The 26,698-nt window shown below is 48.2% G+C and overlaps 1 protein-coding gene across 1 annotated transcript in view; it reads left to right on the plus strand.

The window, feature by feature from the left end:
- CELF5 (CUGBP Elav-like family member 5) overlaps positions 1–26,698 on the plus strand; it is a 91,811-nt gene that overhangs the window by 13,534 nt on the left and 51,579 nt on the right. Inside the window, 1 exon segment of the mRNA XM_056822107.1 lies at positions 5,881–5,963. Coding sequence (XP_056678085.1) covers positions 5,881–5,963 — 83 coding nt within the window.

A 26,698-nucleotide genomic window follows, 5' to 3' on the forward strand; every position in this document is an offset into this window, starting at 1 on the left:
CTGGACCTAAAATGAATATCCAAAGTCAATTGTAACAATCTCTCCCAAGCTAGCGGAGCTTGCTCTTGAGGTCAGCCCACTGGACAGACCCAGAGCTCCGGTCACTAGTCTCACCTTGTTTCTCCTTCCCCCTTCCCCCACTTCTCTTCGACAGAGCCAGAACTGGAGGCTGACATTGGCACATGGGGCTGGGATGGAGTGGTGGTGGGGAGGGTTTGACTGAAGCGTTGGCCCCTGGACCCAGTTGGCCACTGCTAGCCTTTGGCAGGCGGCCTCCATCCTCTGCCAGCATGGAATTTCCATATTTTTGGAGCCTGGAAATTATCAAAGGGCTGCTGTGCATAGATTCCACTCTTCTTCCCTTCCTACAAATCAAATGACCAGAGCCAAGACTGGATTGTAAGTGGCTTAAGACTATCTATTCATCATTGCTATTAAAGTCTCTTTGGTGTCCAAGCCCTGGAGAGTTCAAGCCCCTCTTAGGGAGCTGTGGGATGACTAGCAACAAAGGCCAGCCTGGTTTTGTCACCTCCCTGGTTCCGACTCCCGAAGCCCCTCTGGTAAAATAGGATCCCCTGGGAATACAAGGTTTAGGGGTTCTGTCAGTGAGGGGAAAAGGGGGGGACTCATAAATGAAAGACAGCAGAGATGAGCTTCAGGGGCTCTGGGGTTTGCCTTTGAGAAAATGGCAGAGTTTTAAGCCTACCCTCAAAGAACTTACATTCTAAAGTGGGAAACAGTATATATTCATATATATATATATATGTATACACACACACACACACACACACACACACACATGTGTATCTAGGGATAGATAAAATACATCTATAGGATGAGCAGTTTTCTAGGGAAAGGGATAATGTCTGGGGGGACCAGGACACCTGGTGTAGAAGACAACAGGAAATTCTGAGACGGAGGTGAGAAGAGAGGGCGTGAGTTGAGGCAGTGGGTGGAGGAGAGGAAAATAGGATGGAGCCAGGTTGGGAGGGGGGCACTTTTCAAGCCAAACAATAGAGTTTTTATTTGATCCTATGAGTTCTGGGGAGTGGCTGAAGATTAGTGAGTAGGGGGTGGTATGGTCAGATGGACCTGTTAGGAAGATCACTTTGGCAACCGCGTAGAGGATGAATCCGATGGAATAATGGATGGGAGAGGAACTGCATGGTATAATAGAAATGTCAGCTATTGTCATTATTATTACAAATGCATGTGTTATCTTTTGTGTACAAAGATGATACCCCTGACTCACTCCCTCTGGAAAGGGAGCCCTGCCTGCTCTCTCGGGCAGTGGGGATGTGAATTATCCAGGTTTTTTTCCTCATCATCTCCTTTGTGACCAACAGCCTAATTCCCATGTGGGGCATCAGGGTTCAGGCTGTGGTGCTGGAATAGCTCAGTATGGGAACAGGGAGGAGAATCGACTGGGGCATAGGCACTGGGATTGCGGAGGGCCAGGAAGGGAGGTGAAAGAGCTCGCCAATTTGATTGGAACGTAGACGATGTGAAAGGCGGTAGCCAGAGATAGAACTAGCGAGACAAACAAAGCCTAGTGCCTTGCCCAGGATCACATATCTAAGGCTGGATTTGAATTCAAGACTACCTGACTCCAGGACTGCCACTCACTCTATCCACTGTGCTGCCTAGATGCTTAAAGTCTTCCTCATATCAAATCTAGATCTGGATCTTTGCAAAAGTGCTTGTAAATGTGAATTAAATTCACCATTTCTCCAATTCTCAGGGCCAACCAAAATAAACCACATTCCTCTCCCCACCAACAGCTCTTCCAATACTTGAGCACAAGGAGGATGCCCTCCATTTCCTTTGCTTCCATGGGCTAAATATTCCCATCAATCTTCATATAGAATGATCCTGAGACCCTTCAGCATTCTGATTGCCTTTCTCTGAACGCTATAGCTTAGTAGTATGGTATCCAGAACTTTGAACAGCACTCTAGATGTGTTCTATTCAGAATCTAGTACAACAGGGCTGTCCCCTGCCTATTCCTGAATATTTCCCCCTTCTTAATGATGTAAAAAACCAAATTACCTTGAAAAAAACCAAATCCTTGTCTTCTGTCTTAGAATCCATACTGTGTATTGGTTCCAAGACAGAAGAGCAATAAGGTCTAGGCACTGAGGGCAAAGTGACTTGCCCAGGGTCACACAGCTGGGAAGAATCTGATACCACACTTGAACCCAGGACCTCCTATCTCTAGACCTGACTCTCAATCCATTGAGCCACCCAGCTGCCACCCAAATTAGCTTTTTTGGTTGCCATACATGTCACACTGTTGACTCATGTTGAGCTTGCAATCCATGAAGATACCCAGATCTCTTTTCTAGATGAGCTCTATCTAGCCATATTTCTGCCATCTTGGACTTATAAACTGATTTTTTGAACCCAAGTATATGACTTTACATTTAACCATACATTTCACCCAATATACTCCATGTTCTAATGGCTCTTCCAGCTAGGAGGTTCCATTTTTCGTGAGCTTTTCTTATTCTGACTTAAGTTTAATTCAATAATCATTTATTAAATGTTCAGTGTGTATAAGCTAAGCTATTATGCTTTGTATTAAGGGTCCAAAGATGAAAAATAACATGGTCCCTGCCCTCAAGGAGCTTATAATCTGTAGAGAGCTGAGAGACAGAAATCCCAATAAAATAAGGTAGAATATAATAAAACCAAAGGAAAGGTTAAAAAAACGACAAGATGCTATTGGGGAATTTTGAATGGCCCAGTTTGTATCACAAGTTCAAAGAATATGATGTCAGAAAAAGAAACATAAAGCTAGAAAGGGAGGTTAAAGCCAGATAAATGTAGGCCTTAGATGCCAGCCTGAGGCATTTGTATTTTATCTGGGACCCAAGAAAGGTTTCTTTAAGTAGGGTAGTGACCTGATCAGACTGGTGTGTTGGGCAGTTGACTTTGGCAGCAGAATGAAGGATAGAGGGGGTCAGGGAGAGACTGAAGACAGGAAGGTTGGTCAGGAAGTTGTTTTTTTTAACCCTCATCTTCCGTCTTGGAGTCAATACTGTATATTGGCCCCAAGGCAGAAGAGTGGTAAGGGCTGGGCAATGGGGGTCAAGTGACTTGCCCAGGGTCACACAGCTAGGAAGTGGCTGAGGCCAGATTTGAGCCCAGGACCTCCCCTCTCTAGGCCTGGCTCTCAATCCACTGAGCCACCCAGCTGCCCCCAGGAAGTTGTTTTAATGGTCCATTCAGGATGAAAGGAGGACCTAAAGGAAGATATTTGCAATCAGAGTGGAAAGAAGAGTTTCCATCTGAGGAATATCTTTCTAATTAGGAACAATAAGATCTGGCAACTCACTGTATTTGGGTGGAGGTAGATGGGGAGAACCCTTGCCCCATGGGAGAGGGGAAGGTCAAAGGTGATTCCAAGTGTTCAGACCTGGATAAAAGGGAACAAAATAGAGCCATCCACAGAATCAAAGAGGAAGGGTTAACGGGTGGGTCTGGGCTGGGACATCTTTGACTGCCTGTTCAGGTAGAGACGTCCCAAGGGCATTGTGAGATAAAGGACTGGAGTTCGGGAGGGACAGATTTGGGAATTATACTCCTTGGGCATGATATTTGGACTTGTGAGAGAGAATGAGATTTCCCAGGGCCTGGAGAGTAAAGGGACAGACTCTTAGGAGATGTCCATCTCTAGGATCAAATAAAATTGGGGGAGGGATCAGTTAGCTCTAACATTCAGGAGTCTGTGTTTGAATCAAAAGCAGTGAGATGAAGGGAAATTGTGGAAGCTCCATTCAAATTCAGGCTCTTCCCTCCATTGGCTTTGTGACCTTGGACAAATTATTTTCTCTCTACGGGTCTCTTTCCCTCATCTGTCAAGTGAGAGGGAGATGAATGCTAAGATCCCTTCCATCTCCAGATCTCTCTGCCCTATGATCCCTTGATAGCCCCCACAGTCTGATGTTGGGGGGTTTCCAATATTCTCCTTGTTGCTGAGTGCTTGCGGGCCCATCCTTCCCAAATGACCCGACAGTAATTACTTCCTCTGCCCTCCTTCCATTCCCACCTCTTATCCACACTTCCCCATTCCCCCCATCTTTATTTTTTAAGCCCTTACCTTCTGTCCTCGTCAGGTCTAAGGCAGGAGAGTGACAAGGGCCGGGCAATTGGGAAAGTGACTTGTACCCTGCCCGACTTTCACAGGACTTGTAGAAGTTCACGTCCTTCCTCTGTTCTCTTGTCTGTTCTCTGAATGACTTTCCCCTGCCTCCTGCCTCCTCTTTCTCCTTCCTCCCCACAGCCAAGGACAAATCTCATCCTAACCCCTTTCTTGCCTCTTCCTTCCTACCCTTCCCCCATTTCAGATTATTGACAAGCAACTAAATGGGGATGGGGCAGACGATGGGCATCTTTCTCTGCCTACGGGGGGAGAACCGAGTCTTGGGAAGGGAGACTCATGAGGAGAATATTCATCCCAAGAGTGGGGCTGAGGAATGGGCAACAAAGAATGGGGAAGAAGAAGGTGGTGGGATGGTAAATGTTTTACAAAAGGCTCTCCAGGACGAAAATGCACATTGGACAGACTTCCATCCTCCTAAAACCCTTACCTTCTGTCTTAGTATCAATTCTTTTTTTTTTTAATCCTTACTTTTTGTCTTTGAATCAATACTGTGTATTGGTTCTAAGGCAGAAGAGCAGGAAGGACTAATCCATCAATACTGTGTATTGGTTCTAAGGCAGAAGAGCAGGAAGGACTAATCCATCAATACTGTGTATTGGTTCTAAGGCAGAAGAGCAGGAAGGACTAATCCATCAATACTGTGTATTGGTTCTAAGGCAGAAGAGCAGGAAGGACTAATCCATCAATACTGTGTATTGGTTCTAAGGCAGAAGAGCAGGAAGGACTAATCCATCAATACTGTGTATTGGTTCTAAGGCAGAAGAGCAGGAAGGACTAATCCATCAATACTGTGTATTGGTTCTAAGGCAGAAGAGCAGGAAGGACTAATCCATCAATACTGTGTATTGGTTCTAAGGCAGAAGAGCAGGAAGGACTAATCCATCAATACTGTGTATTGGTTCTAAGGCAGAAGAGCAGGAAGGACTAATCCATCAATACTGTGTATTGGTTCTAAGGCAGAAGAGCAGGAAGGACTAATCCATCAATACTGTGTATTGGTTCTAAGGCAGAAGAGCAGGAAGGACTAATCCATCAATACTGTGTATTGGTTCTAAGACAGAAGAGCAGGAAGGACTAATCCATCAATACTGTGTATTGGTTCTAAGGCAGAAGAGCAGGAAGGACTAATCCATCAATACTGTGTATTGGTTCTAAGGCAGAAGAGCAGGAAGGACTAATCCATCAATACTGTGTATTGGTTCTAAGACAGAAGAGCAGGAAGGACTAATCCATCAATACTGTGTATTGGTTCTAAGGCAGAAGAGCAGGAAGGACTAATCCATCAATACTGTGTATTGGTTCTAAGGCAGAAGAGCAGGAAGGACTAATCCATCAATACTGTGTATTGGTTCTAAGGCAGAAGAGCAGGAAGGACTAATCCATCAATCCTGTGCATTGGTTCCAAGGCAGAAGAGCAGTAAGGGCTAATCAATAGGGGTTAAGTGACTTGCCCAGGGTCACACAGCCAGGAAATGTCTGAGGTCCGATTTGAACCCAGGACCTCTCAATTTCAGGCCTGGAGCTCTGTCCACCACGTTGTACATACTTTTCAATTCAGTCCTCCTCATGAAGGCGTCCTTCATTGCTTTCTTCAGTCTAACCAATCAACAAGCTGCTGGAAATGTTAGCCATCTCTGGGAGCCCATTGAAGGGAGCTCTCTCCCACCTGGAAGAAATTGCCTGTCTCACTAACACCTGCTCTCTCCCCTCCTCAGGGTGTGCTTTCCTCACCTACTGCGCCCGGGATTCCGCCATCAAGGCCCAGACTGCTCTGCATGAGCAGAAGACTCTGCCTGGGGTGAGTGCTGCCGGGGGCCGGGGAAGGGGGGAAGAACGCAGTGGGGGGACGAAGCCCCCCGAGGGTCCAGGCTTTGGGGAGGGGGCTGTGCTGGCAGACAAGCCTGGCTCGGAGGAAGACCCTGGCCCAGCACACTTCTCCCTTCCTGTCCCCCAGTGCCATCTGGCATAGCAGAGATATAAAAGTCGGGGGGAAATAAGAGCTCCACAGGCTTTAGCTAAAATGAGCATTGCAAAGTCAGTGTAGGAGTCTTCATGCAGTCCTTATGTTCCCCGGTAAGGCCTGCCTCTTTTCCTTTTGTCAATGCTACACGAAACAGACCTATTCCGACACCCCCTCACCGCCTGGCGGTGCCAGGGCTGCTTGGGTGCTCGTTCTGCCAGCGTTCGCCAGCTGTGCCCCTGCTGAATTTCCCTGGCTCCGTCCATCATGGCTCCCCCCTTCTTCAGGCTGCCCAGAGCCCCCCAAAACCTCGCCTGAGTACAGCCAAAGCTTTAGCCGTCGTCGGAGCTCTCGGAGGCCAGAGACCGCCTTATTTTTTGTGTCTGTGTCCTCAGTTGTTAGCCCTGAGCCTGGCCCTGGTGGATCGATTCTGGGATGACAGCCGGTCACACAATTCATTTATTTATTCTATTCCGGGACGTGGGCTCAGAGAATTTAGCCCGGCTGGCTCGGGAGCCTCAGAAAGCTTTTCTAAAGTTCTGGAATTGGGGGAGATCGGACAGCTGAGAGGAGGCCCAGAGTCGATGCTGGCACTGATGTGGTTATCTTTTGGGGGGATCAGGGAGACATCTTTCATTTTCAGAGCCTTTTTGGGACCCCTCGGGTGGGGTGGGATAGAGTCTGAGGCCAGAAATCAAAAGGAATAAGACAGAGGCAGGCCTGGATTCCATTCCAGGAAAAATAAGGCTGGCGTCCAGCTATGACCTCAGCAAGAAGCAATATGGAGAGATGGCCTGTGGAACTGGAAACTAGGCGAGGGCCCTTAGCAAGTCCTTTCTTCTCTTGGGGTCTCAGTTTCCCCATCTGTAAAATGAGGGAGCTGGATTAGAAGGCTCTCTAAGTCCCTTCCAGCTAGAAGATCCGAAAACCCCAAGAAGGCGTCAGGCCTCCAGTTCTCTTCCCTAATCTCTCTCTCAGAAGGCCGAGATAGGAGCAGGAGTGGGATATTCCTGGCCAGGCACTGGAGGGGTGGCCTGCTGGCCCCGCTCTCCCCTGGCTCTTAGGGGGGCCTCTTGTTCGCCTCAGGCACTCAGCAGAGCCGTCTCCAGGTATTTAAGTTTGTGGATTAATTTGGAGGGAGGGAACACTCTGCTAATTACAGAACTTCCCTGCTCATCTCATTGTGGGAGACTGGAGGAAGCTGCCAGGCTTGGTGATGGAATTTAATTTGTTAGGGGTGGGAAGAGTGGAGCGACAGAGGATTGGGGGAAGCAGAGGGGTGATGGAGCAAGCCCTAGCCTGGGAGCTGGCTTGCCTTGGTTCTAATTCTCATTCTGTCTCCACCTCATCTTATGACCTTGGGCCAAAACCTTCCCTTGGTTGGACCAGACTGTGCCACCTTGGGGGTGTTACTTAACCCCTTTCTGGATCTTTCTTTCTACATCAGCAAAATGAGTGACTTGAGCTAAAGGATGCCCAAATATTTTCTAACTCTAGATACTATGAACTCCTTTCTCCTTCAAGCTAGTCTGTCCCAGGGCCCAGGCAGATATGGGTTTCAAGTATGACTGGATGGTTTCTGAGAGCCCTCCCAGGTCTGACATTCTGTGTTCTAGGGATCTTCTAACTCTGCAATTCAGTGTTCTAAAGCCCTTCCTAGTTTTGACATCCCATGTTCTAAGGTCTTTCCCAGCTCTGACATTCTCTGTTCTAAGCTCCCTCCCAGCTCTGACATTCTCTGTTCTAAGCTCCCTCCCAGCTCTGACATTCTCTGTTCTGAGGTCTCTCCCAGCTCTGACATTCTCTGTTCTGAGGTCTCTCCCAGCTCTGACATTCTCTGTTCTGAGGTCTCTCCCAGCTCTGACATTCTCTGTTCTGAGGTCTCTCCCAGCTCTGACATTCTCTGTTCTAAGCTTCCTCCCAGCTCTGACATTCTCTGTTCTAAGGTCTCTCCCAGCTCTGACATGCTCTGTTCTAAGGTCTCTCCCAGCTCTGACATTCTCTGTTCTAAGCTTCCTCCCAGCTCTGACATTCTCTGTTCTAAGGACTCTCCCAGCTCTGCCATTCTCTGTTCTAAGCTCTCTCCCAGCTCTGACATGCTCTGTTCTAAGGACTCTCCCAGCTCTGCCATTCTCTGTTCTAAGCTCCCTCCCAGCTCTGCCATTCTCTGTTCTAAGCTCTCTCCCAGCTCTGACATGCTCTGTTCTAAGGACTCTCCCAGCTCTGACATTCTCTGTTCTAAGTTCCCTCCCAGCTCTGACATTCCCTGTTCTAAGCTCCCTCCCAGCTCTGACATTCTCTGTTCTAAGCTTCCTCCCAGCTCTGACATTCTCTGTTCTAAGCTTCCTCCCAGCTCTGACATTCCCTGTTCTAAGCTCCCTCCCAGCTCTGACATTCTCTGTTCTAAGCTTCCTCCCAGCTCTGACATGCTCTGTTCTAAGGACTCTCCCAGCTCTGACATTCTCTGTTCTAAGGTCTCTCCCAGCTCTGACATGCTCTGTTCTAAGGTCTCTCCCAGCTCTGACATTCTCTGTTCTAAGCTCTCTCCCAGCTCTGACATCCTCTGTTCTAAGGACTCTCCCAGCTCTGCCATTCTCTGTTCTAAGCTCTCTCCCAGCTCTGACATGCTCTGTTCTAAGGACTCTCCCAGCTCTGACATTCTCTGTTCTAAGCTCCCTCCCAGCTCTGACATCCTCTGTTCTAAGGACTCTCCCAGCTCTGACATTCTCTGTTCTAAGCTTCCTCCCAGCTCTGACATTCTCTGTTCTAAGCTCTCTCCCAGCTCTGACATGCTCTGTTCTAAGGACTCTCCCAGCTCTGACATTCTCTGTTCTAAGCTCCCTCCCAACCCTGACATTCTCTGTTCTAAGGGTTCTCCCAGCTCTGACATTCTCTGTTCTAAGTTCCCTCCCAGCTCTGACACTGTGTTTTCTAAAAACCCTCCCAACTGTACTTTTCTATCTTCTAAGGATCTTCCTAGTTCTGACCCTCTATGCTCTAAGGGTCCTCCCAGCTCTGATAGTCCAAGTTCAAAAGTTCCTCCAAGTCTCCCTAAAATTCTGTCTTCTAAGTCTTCCCCCCACTCATTTTCCCATCTTCCTCCCTGAAATTGGCATTCTCTGTTCCCTTCTTGCTCTGACATTAGCATAGTATAATGAAAAGCACCAGATTTGGTATTAAATGACCTGGGTTCAAATCTACTCTTTGCTACTTTCAAGCTGTGTTGCCTTGGGCAAGTCATTTAACGTTTTGTGCCTCAGTTTCCCCACCTATACTTATAAACTTCCAGGTTCCTGCCAGCTTACAATCTATGATCTTTGTTCTAAGGACCATTTTGCCCTTATCTCTGCCCTCCCCTGATTCTGACATTCTTAATTCTACATTTTAAGGGCCCTTCCCACTCTAACAAGCTAGAAAATCTTTGTGGTCGCTAGGGCCAGTAAGGGTCCTGGGAGCAAGAAAGAGGTGGGTACAGAGAGCCTGCTTCTTTGTGGAATTGTTCTGTGTCCAAGCTTTGTCCAAGTGAGCTCCCTGTCTGTCGGTGCAAGTGGTAGGGATGGAGCATGTGGGACGTTGGACAGTGAGGCCCGGTGGGCAATCAGGGGCCAGGAGAAACCCACTGGACTAGGGAAGGAGGGCTGGAGGATGAGAAGCCAGAGATCAGGTCTGGATTCTGGTTTGTCTTTGTAACCTCGAGCAAGCTGCTCCCCCCCCCCCCCCCCCCGCTTCCTCAGTGCCTCAGTTTCCTCATTTGTAAAATGAAGATAATAATGCTTAATCAGAATGATCAGATGAATTGGTGACTCGATGAATTCTTTGTAGCAGAGCTCTATATAAATGGAGGCTGGCATTAGTCTTTGAATTCACCCAAGGCTCTTCTCCAGCTGGGTGAGGACCTCCCAAGGCTCTCGAGCCAGCCAGAGGAGACTTGGGCCGAGGAGATAACCTTTGCTTTCGGCTCTATGAAGAGCCTTGGTGGGACAGAGCTCTCCCGGGACACCCAGAGGACAGCCTAAGAGGAATGGGAAGAAGTCACAGGAAGGCAGGTCTCATCTCAGTGCCAGGGGAGACTTCCTAACAATCAGATGCCCCACAGCCTAATGACCCGGCTCAAAAGGTAGGGGGCGCCAAGGAGCGGAGCCTCATGGACGAGAGCTGGGCTAAGGGATGTTTTGGGTCCTTTGTTTATTCTTTTGCCTTTAAAAAGTAGATTTTTCTACAGGAAGAATTGTAAGTGATCTAAAAACAAAGATACCAATTTTTAGAAGATATTCATTGAAATCGTCTATTTTTTATTTATTTAAAATTTATTTTTATCAATATCTTGTTTTTGTATTGTCTCCATTTCCCTTTATATGCATTCCCCTCCCCTTCCCAGGGAGGCAACCCTTATAACAAAGTTATAATAAAATAAGAGAGAGAGAAGGGGGGGAGGGAGAGAGAAATCAACAAAATCAATCAACACAGGGGGGAAATCAATGTTATATTCAATTTTCTATAGCCATGGACCCCAGCCTCTACAAATGGGCAGGGGGAAGTGCTTCTCTTGTCTCTTCTTTACCGTTAAATTTGAACAATTTCACAACATCCAGGTTCTGGTCCTTTCTAATGCGGAATAGAATTTTAATGGTAATTCTAAGATTCTCTGACTCCACACACTCTCATCTTGGTGTCTAAGATTAGCCGTGATCTCGCAGAAAAGGGGAGGCTCTTTTTTCAGGTGGTGTCAAAAATCAGTTCCTCCATCCAAGAATCAGTTCTGAATACTGAATCTGTGACAAGTGGGCCCATCCAAAGGACCTGTCCTGCTTTCTGTCTCTCCTGGAGGCAAGAGCCCATGTGTTCAGGGCAGAAGGCTCCCAGAGGGACAGAGGGAGCCCAGAGCTTCAGCATAATTAACACACTCTAGAGAGCTGAAAATTTTCTCTTTCCCCATCTACTCCTCAGCTTACCAACCCCCTTCTTTTAGTAGGCCCACAGCCTCTTCCCCAGCCTCTCCTGCAAGGTGCCAAGATTAATCATAGTAGGTCTGTGAGGGTTCAGAAATATTTTGTTTCAAATGACCCTACAAATTTAGAAGTACCTTTCTTTCCTTCCTCCCTTCCTCCCTCCCTCCCTTATTTCTTCCCTCCCTTTCTCCCTCCTTTCCTTCCTCCCTCCCTCCTTTCATTACTTCTTCCCTCCCTCCCTCCCTCCTTCCATTCCCCCCTCCCTCCCTCCCTCCTTTCCTTACTTCTTCCCTCCCTCCCTCCCTCCTTCCATTCCCCCCTCCCTCCCTCCCTCCTTTCCTTACTTCTTCCCTCCCTTTCTCCCTCCCTTCCTTCTTTCCTCTTTCCCTCCCTCTTTTCCTCCCTTCCTCCCTCATTTCCTCCTTCCCTTCCTCCCTTACTTCTTCCCTCTCTTTCTCCCTCCCTCTCTTCCTTCCTTCTTTCCTCCCTCCCTCCCTCCCTTCTTCCATTCCTTCCTTCCTCCCTCCCTCCTTTCCTTCCTCCCTTCCTCCCTCCCTCCCTCCCTTCTTTCCTCCCTCCCTTCCTCCCTCCCTCCCTCCCTTCCTTCTTCCCTCTTCCTCCTTTTCTCTCCCTCCCTTCCTTCCTCCCTTCCTTCCTCCCTCCCTCCCTTCTTCCCTCCTTTCCTCTCCCTCCCTCCCTCCCTCCCTCCCTCCCTCCCTCCCTCCCTTCCTTCCTTCCTTCCTTCCTTCCTTCCTTCCTTCCTTCCTTCCTTCCTTCCTTCCTTCCTTCCTTCCTTCCTTCCTTCCTTCCTTCCTTCCTTCCTTCCTTCCTTCCTTCCTCCTTTCCTCTCCCTCCCTTCCTCCCTCCCTCCCTTCCTTACAAATCTATTTCATATACGTCCATCATTGTACTTGTGTTCCCTAACTAGACCGTCAATTCCTTGAGGGCAGGAAGTATTTAACTTTCATCTTTGTGCCCCCAGCACCTGGCACAGGGTCTGTATATTCTGGTGCTTAATAAATGTAGGTGGATCCATTGGAGCATTATTCCCATTTTACAGCTCAAGCAATCAATAAGCATATATTAGGTGGCTACTATGTACTAGGTGCTAGGGATTTCAAGACAAAAATAAAACAGCCCCTGCTCTAAAAAAGGTTATATTCTATATAAGGGAAGAAAATGTATATGCATATGTTGTTGTTCAGTTGTTTCCTGTTGTGTCCGACTCTTCATGACCCCATTTGGGGTTTTCTTGGCAAAAATATTGGAGTGATTTGCTGTTTCCTTCTCCAGCTCATTTTACAGATAAGGAAACTGAGGCAAACGGAGTTAAGTGACTTGCTCAGGGTCACACAATTAATAAGTATTTGAGGCTAAATTTGAGCTCAGGTATTCCTGAATCCAGACCCAGTACTCTATCCACTGTGGCCATCTATAGCTGCCCTGTATACACATATATAAGTACAGTATATACAAATAAATAGAAGGTGATTTGATAAAGGAGGAGACACTCAGATCTGGGGGAATCAGGAAAGGCTTCAGCAAGGAGGTGGTATTTAAGCTGAGCTTTGAAGGACATGAGGAGACAGCTAAGTAGCACAGAAAATAAACACCAGCTCTGGAGTCAGGAGGACCTGGGTTCAGGTCTAGCCTCAGACAAGCTGTGTGACCCTGGGCAAGTCACTTAACCTCATTTGACTAGCCCTTGACCTTCTGTCTTAGAGTCAATTCTAAGATAGAAAGGAAGGGTTAAAAAAGAAGGCAGACAGAGAGGAGAGATGGAATGTGTGAACCCCAGCGTGGCTGGACTGTGGAGCTCATGAAGGGACAGTTATGTATAAGAAAGCCTGAGAAGGTTGTCTGGAGTGAGACTATGAAGGACTTTAAATACCAAACAGAGAAGTTTGTATTTGTTTCTAGACAGAATTGGGAGCCCCCAGAGTTTGCTGGGTGATTTGGTATTTAACTGTCAGCTACCAAGAGCATAGTCCCACTTGTTGGAAAATTGGAAGAATCTGGAGGAGATGAGTGCAGAGCTCTGAGGTTCCTCCCAGCTCTGAGACTGACTCTGGGGCCAGTTGGTACTGCCAGGGTAAAGCCTCCTGATCATTGTCAGTGACCTGCAAGAGAAAGTCTGGCATTCAAGGCCTTCTACAATTCGGACCCCACTGATCTTCCCAACTAACCTCTTCCTTCAAAAAGGCCTTTTTGCTCCAGTCTAACTGTACCCCTGGCAATTTTCCAATATGGAGCCCACACTTCCCATCCAGGTCACCTAGAAGGTCTTTCTTTCCTTATCTCTGGCCACCAAAACCCTCAAAAGACAGTGTCCTCTGGGAACTGGACTTCCACCTGGACTCTTCCATTATCTCCCCAGCCTCTACTCAAGTTGGTTTCTTTGCCTCTGATGTCTTCCCTCTGTGACCCATCCTCTACGCAATGACCCAAGTGGCATTCATTCTTTTTATTTAAACCTGTAACTTCCATCTTAGAATTGATACTAAGTATTGGTTCCAAGGCAGAAGAGCAGTAAGGGCTAGCCAGTTGGGATTAAATGATTTACCCAGGTCATACAACTAGGAACTGTCTGGAGTTAGATTCAAACTCAGGACCTCCTGTCTCTAAGCCTGGTTCTCCATCCACTGAGCCACCTACCTGTCCCCAAATGATATTCTTAACTATGCCATTTTTCTGCTCAAAAAGACTTCAATGGTTCTCTTATTGCCACCAGGATCCAATACAAACCCCTTTTCTTGGGCACTTAAATCTCTTCATTGTCTGCAAACATTTTATATGGTTTCCCTTCCCTTCCCTTCCCTTCCCTTCCCTTCCCTTCCCTTCCCTTCCCTTCCCTTCCCTTCCCTTCCCTTCCCTTCCCTTCCCTTCCCTCCCCTCCCCTCCCCTCCCCTCCCCTCCCCTCCCCTCCCCTCCCCTCCCCTCCCCTCCACTCCCCTCCCCTCCACTCCCCTCCTTTCCTTTCCTTTCCTTTCCTTTCCTTTCCTTTCCTTTCCTTTCCTTTCCTTTCCTTTCCTTTCCTTTCCTTTCCTTTCCTTTCCTTTCCTTTCCTTTCCTTTCCTTTCCTTTCCTTTCCTTTCCTTTCCTTTCCTTTCCTTTCCTTTCCTTTCCTTTCCTTTCCTTTCCATTCCTTTCCTTTCCTTTCCTTTCTTCTCCCTTACTTTCTATTCCAATAACAACTCTGAGACAGAAGGGTAAGGATTAGGCAAACAGGGTTAAATGACTTGCTCAGGGCCACACAGTTAAGTGTCTGACATTAGATTTGAACCCAGGTCCTTCTGACTCCAGGCCTCCACAAGTACAATGATCTACTAAAGCATCTACTAAATAGATAAAAAGGTGATTAGTTAGGAAGGAAGGGAGAAATTAAAGAAGGGAAGGAGGAAGGGGAAAGGGAGGAGGAGAGGAAAGGAGGGAAGAAGGGAAGACCCTAAAGATGCTCTATCCACTATGCTACCTAACTGCCCCACATTCCTTCTCTTCATGCATCTATGATCCAACCAAATTGGCCTACTTGCTATTTCTTATAGATGATACTCACCCCCCACCTCCAAACCTTTGTCCCAACTGTCTCCCATACATGGAATGCTCTCTCTCATCTCCACTTCTTTGAATCCCTGGCATCTTTCAAGCCTTAGTTCAGAGGCCATCTCCTACATGAGGACTTTCCTGATTCCTCCCTTTCCCAAGTGCTAGTGCCTGCCCACCCTTTCTCTCTGTCTCTGTCTCTTTCCATCTGTCTCTCTCTGTCTCTGTCTCTCTGTCTCTGTCTCTGTCTCTGTCTCTGTCTCTGTCTCTCTCTCTCTATATATATATCTTGCATTGATTTTACATGTACACATATATGTTATTCTTCCCAATAGCATATACGTTTTGAGGGTATAAGATTTTACCTTTGTCTTTATACGCACATAGTAGGTGCTTAATAAATGCTTTGTTGACTGACTGACGGATAGATGAGGAAAGCCTTCCCTGATGTCCCCCTTCCCTATCCACCATGGTATAGGCTGGATGACCACTTGTTGGGAATACTATGGACAGGATTCATTTTAGGTTGAGGAGTGGATGAAGGTCACCTGTGAAGTCTTTCCTAGCTGTGAGATCTTCACATTTTTATGGTCTTTCCCTGCTGTGAATCCCCAGAGCCTATTGTGTCTACCTCTTCTGTGCCCTTAATTTATAACTATAGGACGAGGTTTCTTAGCCTTCTTTCTCGTGTTAGCCCAAGAGGCCCTTGAAGGTGGAAGCTGAGTTCCATTCATCCCTCTTTCTCCCCAGGGAGCCCAGCACAGAGTAAGCACTCTGTACATTTTATGCAACTTTTCCAAACGTGAAGGGATCTTAGAATCTAAAATACAGAAACTTGGAGCTAGAAAAGAGAGTGGAGGGTCAGAGCTGGAGAGGGACCTTTGAATACTGACACTCAGAATGGGTTTTAGAATATAGATCACGGAACGTCCGAGCTAGAAGGGTCCCTGGAACACAGACGGGCATTGCTGAGAAGGATGTTAGGACTTGGAATGTGAGCTCTGGAAGGACTTTAGAACAAAGAATAGAACACAGACTGTCAGAGCTGAGCAGACCCTTAGAACACACAATGTCCGAGCTAGGAGGGGCAAGTCCTGTTCTCTTATTTTACTCATGAAGACTCTGATGCCCAAAGTATTTTTTAGATGGATTGATGCCAAATGCTAAACCTCACTGCTCTCAATTTGCCCACCATATTATACCTTAAGTATGGAAATACCAGGCACATGTGATTGTTGAGTCACTGTAAGTGTTCTTTGAAAGATCATATAGAAAAGAATTCATGGCCGAAGACTGAAGCAGGCAAATATCTCAATTTTCTAAAAAGGTTAGAGGGTCAGGACTACAGACTATGGGCCAACACGATGTCAATTCCTGGCAAGATTCCAGAATTATTATTCAAAGGGATGGCGTGTGGTTGTCTAGAAAAGGAAGCAGCGATCATGATGAGCCAGCCTACCTCATGCTAGAATCATCTGGTTTCCTTTTTAGACAGGGTATATGAGGTGAATAGCATAGATATAGAGTATATCTACCTAAACTTCAGTATCATTTGACAAAGTCAGTCGTGCTATTCTTGTTGAAAAGATGGTGAGATGTGGGCTGCCTAGTAGTTCAGTTAGGTGGATTTTGAAGAGTGATTATTAATGGATGGATGTTAGTCAAGGATGGGAAGTCTTTGTGGAATGCTCCAAGGCTTGGAACTTGGAGTTGTGCTATTGAACGTTGTCATCAATGACTTGGATGAAGAACTTGATGGTCCCTCTCACCTCTGATGGTCTATGATTCTGGGAGAGGCCACCCAGCTAAGAATGTCTTCTTCCAATCTAGAAAAGAGGGAGCTGTCCTTAGGGAGCCTCCAACCCCTAAATTGCAAGTTGCAAGAGAAAACCAGGCTTTCTGCATGGCTTCATCTGCCCAGCACTGTGCCCAGCACTTGGACCAGGTTGACACTGCCGATCCCTTCCATTGCTGCAATGCCAAAGGAGACCTAGCTGGGGGTCCCTGTCTATGGACTTCTCTTTGAAGACTGTGAGCTCCCCAAGGGCAAGGACTATCTTTTGTCTTTCTTTGTATCCCAGGCAGTGCCTGGCATGTCGTAGGCACTTAATCATGCTTGTTGACCTGCTGACTCTGGTGGTCTTAGAGCCCCCCAGTAGAGCAGCACTCAACGTGAGATTCCTATCTGGGGCTTCCAAACTAAAATGTATTCATTTCCATTGATTGTTAGCACAACTGACCCTAGTGATGAGGGCAGCCCCCTCACAGGGTGGGGGCGGGATGGAAGTGCAAGGGTGGTTCTTGCATTATTAGGAACAGATGGGGCAGATCTCACTCATCTGCCTGAGACCTGAGCCATGAAGAGCCCATGTGTGACCCTAGAGGCAGCCTTCTGGTCAAAGGTCTGGACACCACTGCCTCTAGGCAGCTGCTCAATATTTATCATCCATCTCTCTCCTCTTTCCTCTCCCCTCTTCCTGCCTCCTCACAATAATTTTCAGCCAGAAGCTGATTCTAAACTGTGGTGCAAGGTCTGGAAACCTGCTTTCATTTGGGAGGTGACTTGTGTCTTTTAGCCAAGCCCTGAAGGAATATGAATAAATGGGAAGTCCCAGGATGGGCAATCCTTATACATAGGAGCCCCCTCGTAATCCTTATATGTGGGAATGGGGGCTATAGCATACCCCTATAAGCTTGCCCCACTAGTGTGAGTGAGAAGCTATCAGTGGGGTACACGATTTAAAAGAACCATTGAATTTTTAATAGAATCTGAAGCAAAATTCTGGGAGAAAATCTAAAAAAGAAGAATAAGATGCTGAAAAATTAAATCCTAAAGAGAATTCTGGGATAGTTAAATCAGATTCTGGGATCCACAGAATTCTAGACTCCAATCTCAAAAAGAATCATAAGATTTGGGGAATTGGATCCTACATAGAATCATGGAATTCTGGAATGAAATCTTCAGTGGAAGCATAGAATTCCAGGGTGGAGTCAGAATGGAACTGGTCCAACTCCTCGCTTTTGGGCAGGTGAAGGTTTAACCCACCCAGAACAGATGGCTGGCTGTTCTATTCTTGAAGATCTCCAGGGATGGACTACACAGCCTCCCTGAACCATGTCATTCCAGCATGACTGCTCTGGCCAAATTCTCCTGATCTCACTGAAACCCATTACCTCTTGCCCTCTCCTCTGTGGTAGGCAGCTATCTAGTGTCATCATTCAGTCGTGTCCGACTCTTCATGACCTCATTTGGGGTTTTCTCGGCAAAGAGACTAGAATGTTTTCCAGCTCATTTTATGGATGAAGAACTGAGGCAAACAGGGGCGAGTGAGTTATCCAAGTTCACAAAGCTAGGAAGCATCTGAGACCAGATTTGAATTCACAAAAAGGAATCATCCTGATTCCAAGTGAGAGTGTTCTATCGATTGGACCACCTGGCTATCCAGTAGTCCTCTCCTAGAAAGTCTTCTGCACACAGTAATCAAGGAATAAATATCCCAGTGGCATCCAATCCATGGTTGAATTGCACCAATGACATCTAGAGGACCTTTACCATTCCCTACAGTTTTTGTTAGGGTTTTTACTTCAGCAAGCTCTTTCTATCTGGATCCTCACAGAAACCCTCATTTACCAAGGGGGAAACTGAGGCCCCCTTGTAGATTTCTCTAGCTCCTTCCCTCCAAGATTTTAGGGGCCTTTCACCTAAATAATCTTGAATATTCACATAGTTCGTATTCAACCATCAGAGTAACTAAGTCTTAGAATTTGTAAATTCAGAAAGGACATACGAAACATAGGACATCAGAACTGGAGGGGACCTTAAAACCCAGAATGTCAGAGCTTGGTGGAATCTTGGAATGTCAAGATGGCACCGTGGTATGGAGGGGACAAAAGGGAAGACATGACATGACGAGATGGATTAAAGGGGTAGTTAGGTGGCTCAGTGGATGGAGAACCAGGCTTGGAGATAGGAGGTTCTAGGTCCTACTTCCTAGCTGGGTGACCCTGGGCAAGTCACTTAACCCCAGTTGCCTGGCCCTTACTGCTCTTCTGCCTTAGAACCAATGTTTAGTATTGATCAAAGATGGAAGGTAAGGGTTTTTTAAAAGAGAAATTACACTTGTTCTGTTTGGCCCCAGAGGGCAGAATCAAGAGGCTGTCCCTGGGTTTCCTTGTTTGGAAAAAATAATACCTGTGGTGCCTACCTCACCAGGTTGTGTTAAGGTCCAATGAAATAATGCATGTGAGATGCTTGATCAATCTCAAAGCACTTTGTTTTTATTTTAAAAATCTCTTTACCTTCCCTCTTAGAATCAATACAGTACATTGGTTCCAAGACAGAAGAGCCTTGGAAGTGTCTGAAGTAAAATTTGAACTCATGATCTCCCATCTCTGGATCTGGCTCTCTATCCATTAAGCCTCCTAGCTGCCCCCCCCCCAAAGCACTTTAGAAATCTGAGCCTCTGTTATTATTTATAGAGCATTTCAAAATAAGAAAGGGGTCCATAAGATCATCCCCTCAACTCTCTGATTTGGCATGTGAGGAATCTGAGACTCTGAGGAGGAATAGGATTAGTCCAATGTCACTTAGCAAGTCACCAATACAACCAGGATTAGAACCTAGATCTCCTTCTGACTCCCCCAAACCTGGATTCTTTCCACCACCCCTGCTGGCTCTGCCTTTGTGGTTTGTTATAAAGCACAGAATATCAGATCACTAATCTAACACCTTTATTGAAGTATGGAGGGGCCATGAATATCCCAAAATCCCTTAGGATGGGGGAATGAGGCTAGAATCTAGGGTTCCTTGCAAAAGATGCAAAATAACTTCAGGAGGGAAATGATAATAAGGAGAGGAAGAGGGGAAAAGAAGAAAAAGGGGGAGAGGGAGAAGGAGATGAAGGAAATGGAGAAGCAGAGGAGAGAGAGGAAGATGAAGGAAATAGAGAAGCAGAAGAGAGGGAGAAAGAGAAGATGAAGGAAATGGAGAAGCAGAAGAGAGAGGGAGAAGGTGAGGGCTAAGGAAGGGATTGAAAGGGAGTAAGAAGAGGGAGAGATGGGAAGTGAAGCAGACAGAGAGAAATAGAGACAGGGAGGATGGAGAGAGGCATAGAGACAAAAACCCAAGGAAAGGAAAAACAGAAATGGAGGCAGTTGTTGGGAGAGGAAACAGAGAAGAGAGATTCTCCTAGAAATATTCAATCTGTAGTTTATTCCATTTTAGAGATGAACTGAAATGGAGCTTGGGGAAAAATATGAAACACATTGTCTTTCCTGCCCCTCCTCCCCACAACCTGCACTTCCACCCCCACCCCATCACTTTCCTATTTCTGTAGATGGCACCAGCATCCTTCCAGTCCTCCAGCCTGAAAACCTCAGTTGTCTTTGACTCCTCCTTCTCTCTCAGCATCCACATCCAATCAGTCACCGAGTCCTAGTAATTGGACCTCCCCAATGTCTCTCTTCCATGCCTCCTTCTCTGTATTTCCACAGGCAGGCCCTCCATCAGGTCTCACCATCTCTTGCCTGGACCATTAAGACAGCCTTCTTCGTATTCTGCAACCTTTCCCCATCCAACCCACTTCCTGCATAGAGTGACTGGTCATCTTCCCAAAGCCTAGTTCTGTGTCCTGTCCAGCTCAGATTCTTTCTGTGGCTCAGCACTATTTAGGGCCATACAACTTAATCTGGCATTTAAGGTTTTCCACAATCTAGCCTCAATGTCCCTCTTCAGCCCCCATGCATATCATGCTCCACCCATGTTCTGCCCCACATACAAAGTAAGGGAGGAAGAGAAGAAAAGGGAGGTGGAAGGATAGAGAACAGGGAAAAGGGAGAAGAGGAAGGAGAGGCAGCAGCCCCTTCTAGACAGGGACTGGTTGCCCCTTTCTGTTCTGTATCCCCTGCACTTAACATGTGGCACATAGTGAGTGCTTAACAAAATGCTTGTTTAGTTAGTTGATTAAGAGAAGAGATGAGGGAGAGAAGTTAAGAGAAAGACAGTGAGGGAAGAGAAGAAACAGAGAGGGAGAGAGATAAAGGAGAAGAAATAGAGGAGAAAGGGAGGGAGAAGGAAAGATGAGAAAAAAGGAAACAAGAAAAGAGAAGACAAGAGGGAGGAAAGAAGGAAGAGAAAGGAGAACAGGGAGGAGAAATAGAGGAGAGAGGGAGGGAGAAGGAAAGATGAGAAAAAAGGAAACAAAAAAGGAGGGAGAAAGAAGGAAGGAAGAGAAAGGAGAACAGGGAGGAGAAATAGAGGAGAGAGGGAGGGAGAAGGAAAGATGAGAAAAAAGGAAACAAGAAAGGAGGGAGAAAGAAGGAAGGAAGAGAGGAAAACAAGGAGGAGAAATAGAGGAGAGAGGGAGGGAGAAGGAATGATGAGAAAAAAGGAAACAAGAAAGGAGAAGAAAGGAGGGAGAAAGGAGGAAGGCAAGAAAGGAGAGCAGGAAGGAGAAATAGAGGAGAGAAGGAAAGCCGGGAGAAAAGAGAAGAGAGGAGGAAGAAAGAAGGAAGGATGGAAAAGAAAAAAGGAGAAAGATTTATGAAAGGGCAGAGAAGCAGATGTATTTACACATGTTTACAGACTAGAGAATTGGCTAATTCTCCTTCGGAGCCCGGTGACCCTAGGCGATAAGTTAAGCTCCGCGTGTCCTCGCAGTCTCTCCCGGGCCCTGCATCCAGAGAGGTTTTTCTAACAGGTGAATCTCACTCCAATCGGTCCCTCAGCCTCCTTGGATGTAGCATGTGCAGAGTCCAGCCTCGTCCTATCCGTCGGGGTTCCTGGAGGCCCCCCCAGCCTGGCTGCTCCGGCAGTGCCTTCCGAATCCTCCCGGGGTTGTTTGCTGCCCTTCTGAGGCTCGGGCCCCCCCCTCGACCCACCAGGCTCCATGCCTTCTCTTCCCCGGCACACATCAGATACCCGCTCGGTGATCACAAAAGGGGAGCCATCCACACCAGCCCGGCTGTCAGGAAATGCCGCACAGCCAGAGGTTGCCATGGGAACTGGGAGTTAATTAAGGCCTATACACAGAGGCCTGGGTGGAGAGGTCTCCACCACTTCCTACTTGGGAAGCTCAGATGCACCGGCCTCCTGTTTCTCAACAACAAGAGAACATTAAATTAGCCGAGACCCATCTCCACTAAATCATTATAATTAAGTCTCCGCGGGGGGAGGGGGCAGGGCCTAGTAACAGGTGCTACTGAGTCCCGGCCCTGGAGGGGGAGGGAGCAGAGGAAGGGAGGGGGGCCTGGTAGGGGGTCGTTCATTCTGGGGGAGACGTGAGGAATCCTGGGAGAGGGGCTCCCCCTGATGGAGGCCTTTCTGGCTCTGGACAGGACCCAGAGGCTGTGTTTAGACGTCCTCCTCCTCTCCCTCCCCCAGGACCAGCGTAGTCTGACCGATGGCATTTTGGGGGGAAGGCTTGGCATGTTGACCCGCCCAGAGACTGGGGGATGGACACGATGACCCTTTGGGGGGGTCCCATTCTGGCCTCAAGAACCCTGAAGGGTCTGAAACCAAGGCAACGGGCCAGGAAAGGGAACCCAGAGAGTTGGGCAGGGAAATAGCTGGAATAATCCATCACTGGCTTTGTCGTGACCTCAGTTTCCTTATCTGTCAAAATAGACAAATGCTTGTTCAATTGAATCAAGGGGGTTAACGAGAAGGACCCCTTCTGGGTCTAACCCACAGCGTCGCCCTCACCTTCCCGTCTGTCCACAAGTCACCCCCCTCCCAACCGAGGCAGGAATCTTTTCTCTCACTGGTCGCCCCTGAAAACCCACCCAGCCTAGCACGTCCTCCGCTGGCCCTGCCACCAAAGGACAAATGGGCGCTCCACTGGAGGCCTCGCCCTGATCGCTGCCCCTTCTCCAAGGTCCTGGAAGCCCCGCCCCCAAGCCCCGCCCCACCCCAGCCACACCTCCCGGGCCCTTGGAGGCCACTCACGACCGGCCCATCACTCATTCCTTATTAATAGCAAACCAGAGACCTCAGCTCTGAGTTGAAAGGGCTTTCGGTCCCCTGGGCGTCCTCAGCCACGTTCTCCTTGCCCCGTGATGGACGGGGGCAAACTCAGTCTCATTAAAGCTTAAGGAAAGGGGCTTTGTGGGCAGCCACTGCCTCTAATAGTAATTAAAGTTTCCAAAAGACACCATACTCTGAAGAAGTCTCATTAATCTCATTAAAATAACACACACACACACACACACAAAAGCAGTCTTACTCTCCGTCTTGGAAGCAATAACGAAGCAATACTGCGTACTGGTTCCAAGGCAGAAGAGTGGTCAGGGATAGGCAATGGGGGTGAAGTGACTTGCCCAGGGTCACACAGCTGGGACGCGTCTGAGGCCAAATTTGAACCCAGGACTTCCCATCTCTAGGTGTGACTCTATCCACTCATTTTACAGATGAAGTAACTGAGTCTAGAGGTGCTGAAGCATCCCACAGCTAGTTTTCCCTGGCTTCACGGCTAACTCTCACCACTAGGCAATACTGTCTCTGTGTCCATCACAACAGTCACACACATTTCTACTTTAGAGTTACAAAGCCCTTTCAAACCATTCTCTTGTTTGATCCTCATTACAGATCTAGAAGGGAGGCAGGGCAGGAATTGTCATTCCCATTTCACAGAAGAGAAGACTGAGGTCCAAAGAGGGGTAAGGACTTGGGGTCCCATAGCCAGTCTGTGGCTGAGCCAGGAGTCAGTTCCTATTAGAAAGAGTGACTCTAAAGCCTCATGCCATCACTTAGGGCTCCTTCATGAGCAGTCTCAGGGGCTGGAAAGCTGAACAGTCCTTTCTGATGAGGCCTTTCCTCACCACACATTCCCTCAAATTCCACAGACTGGCCCTGCTCTGTCTTACTTGAATGTGCATAACTAGAGAACAGAGAAGGCCAGAGGCCAAGTCTAGGCTCCCTCCCCATGGAGCCTTGCCTTTCTTTGACCCCCCTTGAATGACTTGGCATGGGTTGGATCATGGCCCCTGGCAGCAATCCAAGTGGCATTTTCAGGGACCAGGATAAGATGGAGAGATCAGAACGAGAAGGGGTGGAGATGATGTGGGAGGGAGAGAGGCAGAGACATGCAGGAAGTGAGGGGAAGGGACAGGGAGAGACAGATGGGGAGAATGAGAGAAGGAAGGAGGAGATGCATGCCTGAACCAGGGAAGACAGAGACAAACAGACAGATGGGGTGGAGTGGGGTGGGGTGGGGTGGGGTGGGGTGGGAAGAGAGAGAATGAGACAAGGAAAGAGACAGAGACAGAACAAATGAGAGACAGATAGACAGAAAGCATAAGAGAGACAGGAAGGGGAGAGAAAGAAAGAATGAAACAGAGAGAGGGAGGGAGAGAAAGAAGAGAGAGAATAGACAAGGAAAGAGACAGACAGAACGAATGAGAGAGACAGACAGAAAGAATGAGAGAGAAAGAATGAAGCAGAGAGAGAGGGAGGGAGAGAAAGAAGAGAGAAAATAGACAAGGAAAGAGACAGACAGAACGAATGAGAGAGACAGACAGAAAGAATGAGAGAGAGAAAGAATGAAGCAGGGAGAGGGAGGGAGAGAAAGAAGAGAGAAAATAGACAAGGAAAAAGACAGAGACAGAACGAATGAGAGAGAGAAACAGACAAAAAGAATGAGAGACAGGAAGGGAGAGAGAGAATGAAACAGAGAAGGAGGGAGAGAAAGAAGAGAGAGAATAGACAAGGAAAGAGACAGAATGAATGAGAGAGAGAAGGAAAGAAGCAGACAAAAAGAATGAAAGAGACAGAGGAAGAGAGAATAAGATAGAGAGAAGGGAAAAGAAGAGAAAGACTAGACTGATAGAGAGAAGGAGAGGGAGGGAGAGAGATGGGGAAGAGAAGAAAAGGGAATAGAGAGAGATAAGGGAAGAGACAGACAAAAAGAATGAGAGAGATAGAGACAGAAAGTGAGAGAGAGAGAATGAGGCAGAGAGGGAGGGAGAGAAAGAGGAGAGAGAGAAGAGACAAGGAAAGAGAGACAGAATGAATGTGAGAGAAAAGTAAAGAGACAGACAAAAAGAATGAGAGAGACAGGAAGGGAGAGAGAGAAAGAATGAGACCGAGAGAGGGAGGGAGAGAAAGAGAAGGGAAAAGGAGGAGAGACTAGACTGAGAGAGAGAGAGAGAGAGAGAGAGAGAGAGAGAGAGAGAGAGAGAGAGAGAGAGAGAGAGAGGGAGGGAGAGAGATTTATAAAGGAGGATGCTACTTGCCTGGGCCCACTGCTGTTCTGGCCCCTGCCTCAGGGATTAAGCCTTAAGCAGTAGGCTACGAAGGGGCACACACCAAGGGAGAGGAAGGTGGTCCAGGACCAGCGCCCAGGGTCGGCAGCCTGCTTACTGGCCGAGGAAAGACAGTGATCAGGAAGGAACAAATAGGTTAATTTTTAATGCTTATCTAAATAATTGAATGAGGGGAGAAAGGCGAAATCCAGCTTTATCTCGGAGGCCAGTTCCAGCTCATCCCTCCATCAGCAGCCCAAGTTCAAGGACCTGGATGTGTGGAGTGTACATGTATCGGTGTGTGTGTGTGCGCGTGTGCATGTGTGCTGGAGTGGAGGGTGCGTGTCTGCCTGTGCCTGTGTGCCGGAGAGGGAGCGTGATCGTGTCCCCCTCCCCTGCCGAGTGTGGGGCTGGCTGGGCGGGTACGCGTCTCTCCAGCTGCCCAGAGACAGCGTGCACGCATGAGTGGGTAAGTGTGCAGGGATGCATGTACCCTGGGGCACCTGCCTGCTGTGGCCACTCATGGCTGAAGGTCCCCAGAGGTTTGGCGTGTGTGTGTGTGTGTGTGTGTGTGTGTGTGTGTGTGTGTGTGTGTGTGTGTGTGTGGCCCATGGCCTCAGATATAGATACAGCTTCCTGGGGGAGGAAAAAGCGCGCCTGAGCCCTGTGTTCAGGGCCAGAGATGGCGTGGCCTCCCCCAGGACCAAGTCCACGTGAAGTCTGTTTGGCTACAACTCTGTATATGGGGAGGAAGAGTCGCCTCCATCCCTACAAGTGACCGGGCACTCAGAAGGGGACAGGGCTTGGGGGTGCTGCTAACTCATGTTATCCTTTAGGACATTGGGTGGGGAGAACTGGAAGCAGGCATGCCGGGGCCCCCAACACTGGGCAGAGGCCCTGGCCTCAACAGGTCCCTGCCTGGTCTTGGTGTTTCTATGGGCCAGGGTCTCCTGAGGAGCCCTTCTGGCTGAGGCTGCTGGGCTTGGAAGACGGCAGAATGTCCAAAAGAGCAGAGATGGGTGTATGTGGGGGTGGGGGAGACAGGGGCCAAATTCATTCCCTCCCCACCCCAGACCCTGAGCATAGAGCATCTTTCCCTGGGCGCCCCCCTCCACTTCATCCCAGAGTGCCCAGGACTTGTAGGTTGAGTCGAGGAGGGCAGGGACCCAGGCCTCCAGGGATAGGGGTGGGACTTCTCCCCCTCTTCCACCCCCTCCCCTCCTCCTGGTTATCCATCTTCCGAAGATTATATTTAAATATCTCTTTTGTGCAAAGCAGGATCTGGGAATGCCCCTAAGAGCCAGTTACCACGGCAACAACAAATGTCAGCTTCCATGTGCTGAATAACGGTTGCCATGACGACTCCTCCTCTACCCAAGGTGCTGGGAGAGAGGGGAAAGAAGGGGAGTGACAGGCCAGCCTTGCCCCTAAGGGAGGGGGAGGAGGGGAGGCTGGGGGCTGGGGGCTGGTAGGTACTGCATCTCAGGTATCCAGATCCCCACACAAGACCTTGAGGCTTTCCCGGGGGGCCCTTGCCCCCTCGCCCTCCTATCCTTCATTCCTCTGCCTTCCAGAGTCCCTGAGGTCCATCACCCTCCCCTCCACTCCCCATCCAGCGCCATCTGTTTGCTTTAATCCCCATTCTCTCCCTCATTCAGGGGGTACCAGACCCATCCACTGGCTGGGCTCTATGATCTCAGGACTGCTAGAGCCCCAAAGGGTTGGGGAGTGTGAAACCTCAGGGGCCAGGGAGAGTGAAGCCCAGGTCTAGGGGAGCTCAGACTCCAAGAGAGCGTCTCCCCTTTTGAGCTTCCCTGGCTTTGGCATCCAGGTCAGGGCTCG

This window comes from Monodelphis domestica, chromosome 3, assembly GCF_027887165.1.
Source record: "Monodelphis domestica isolate mMonDom1 chromosome 3, mMonDom1.pri, whole genome shotgun sequence".
NCBI lineage: Eukaryota > Metazoa > Chordata > Mammalia > Didelphimorphia > Didelphidae > Monodelphis > Monodelphis domestica.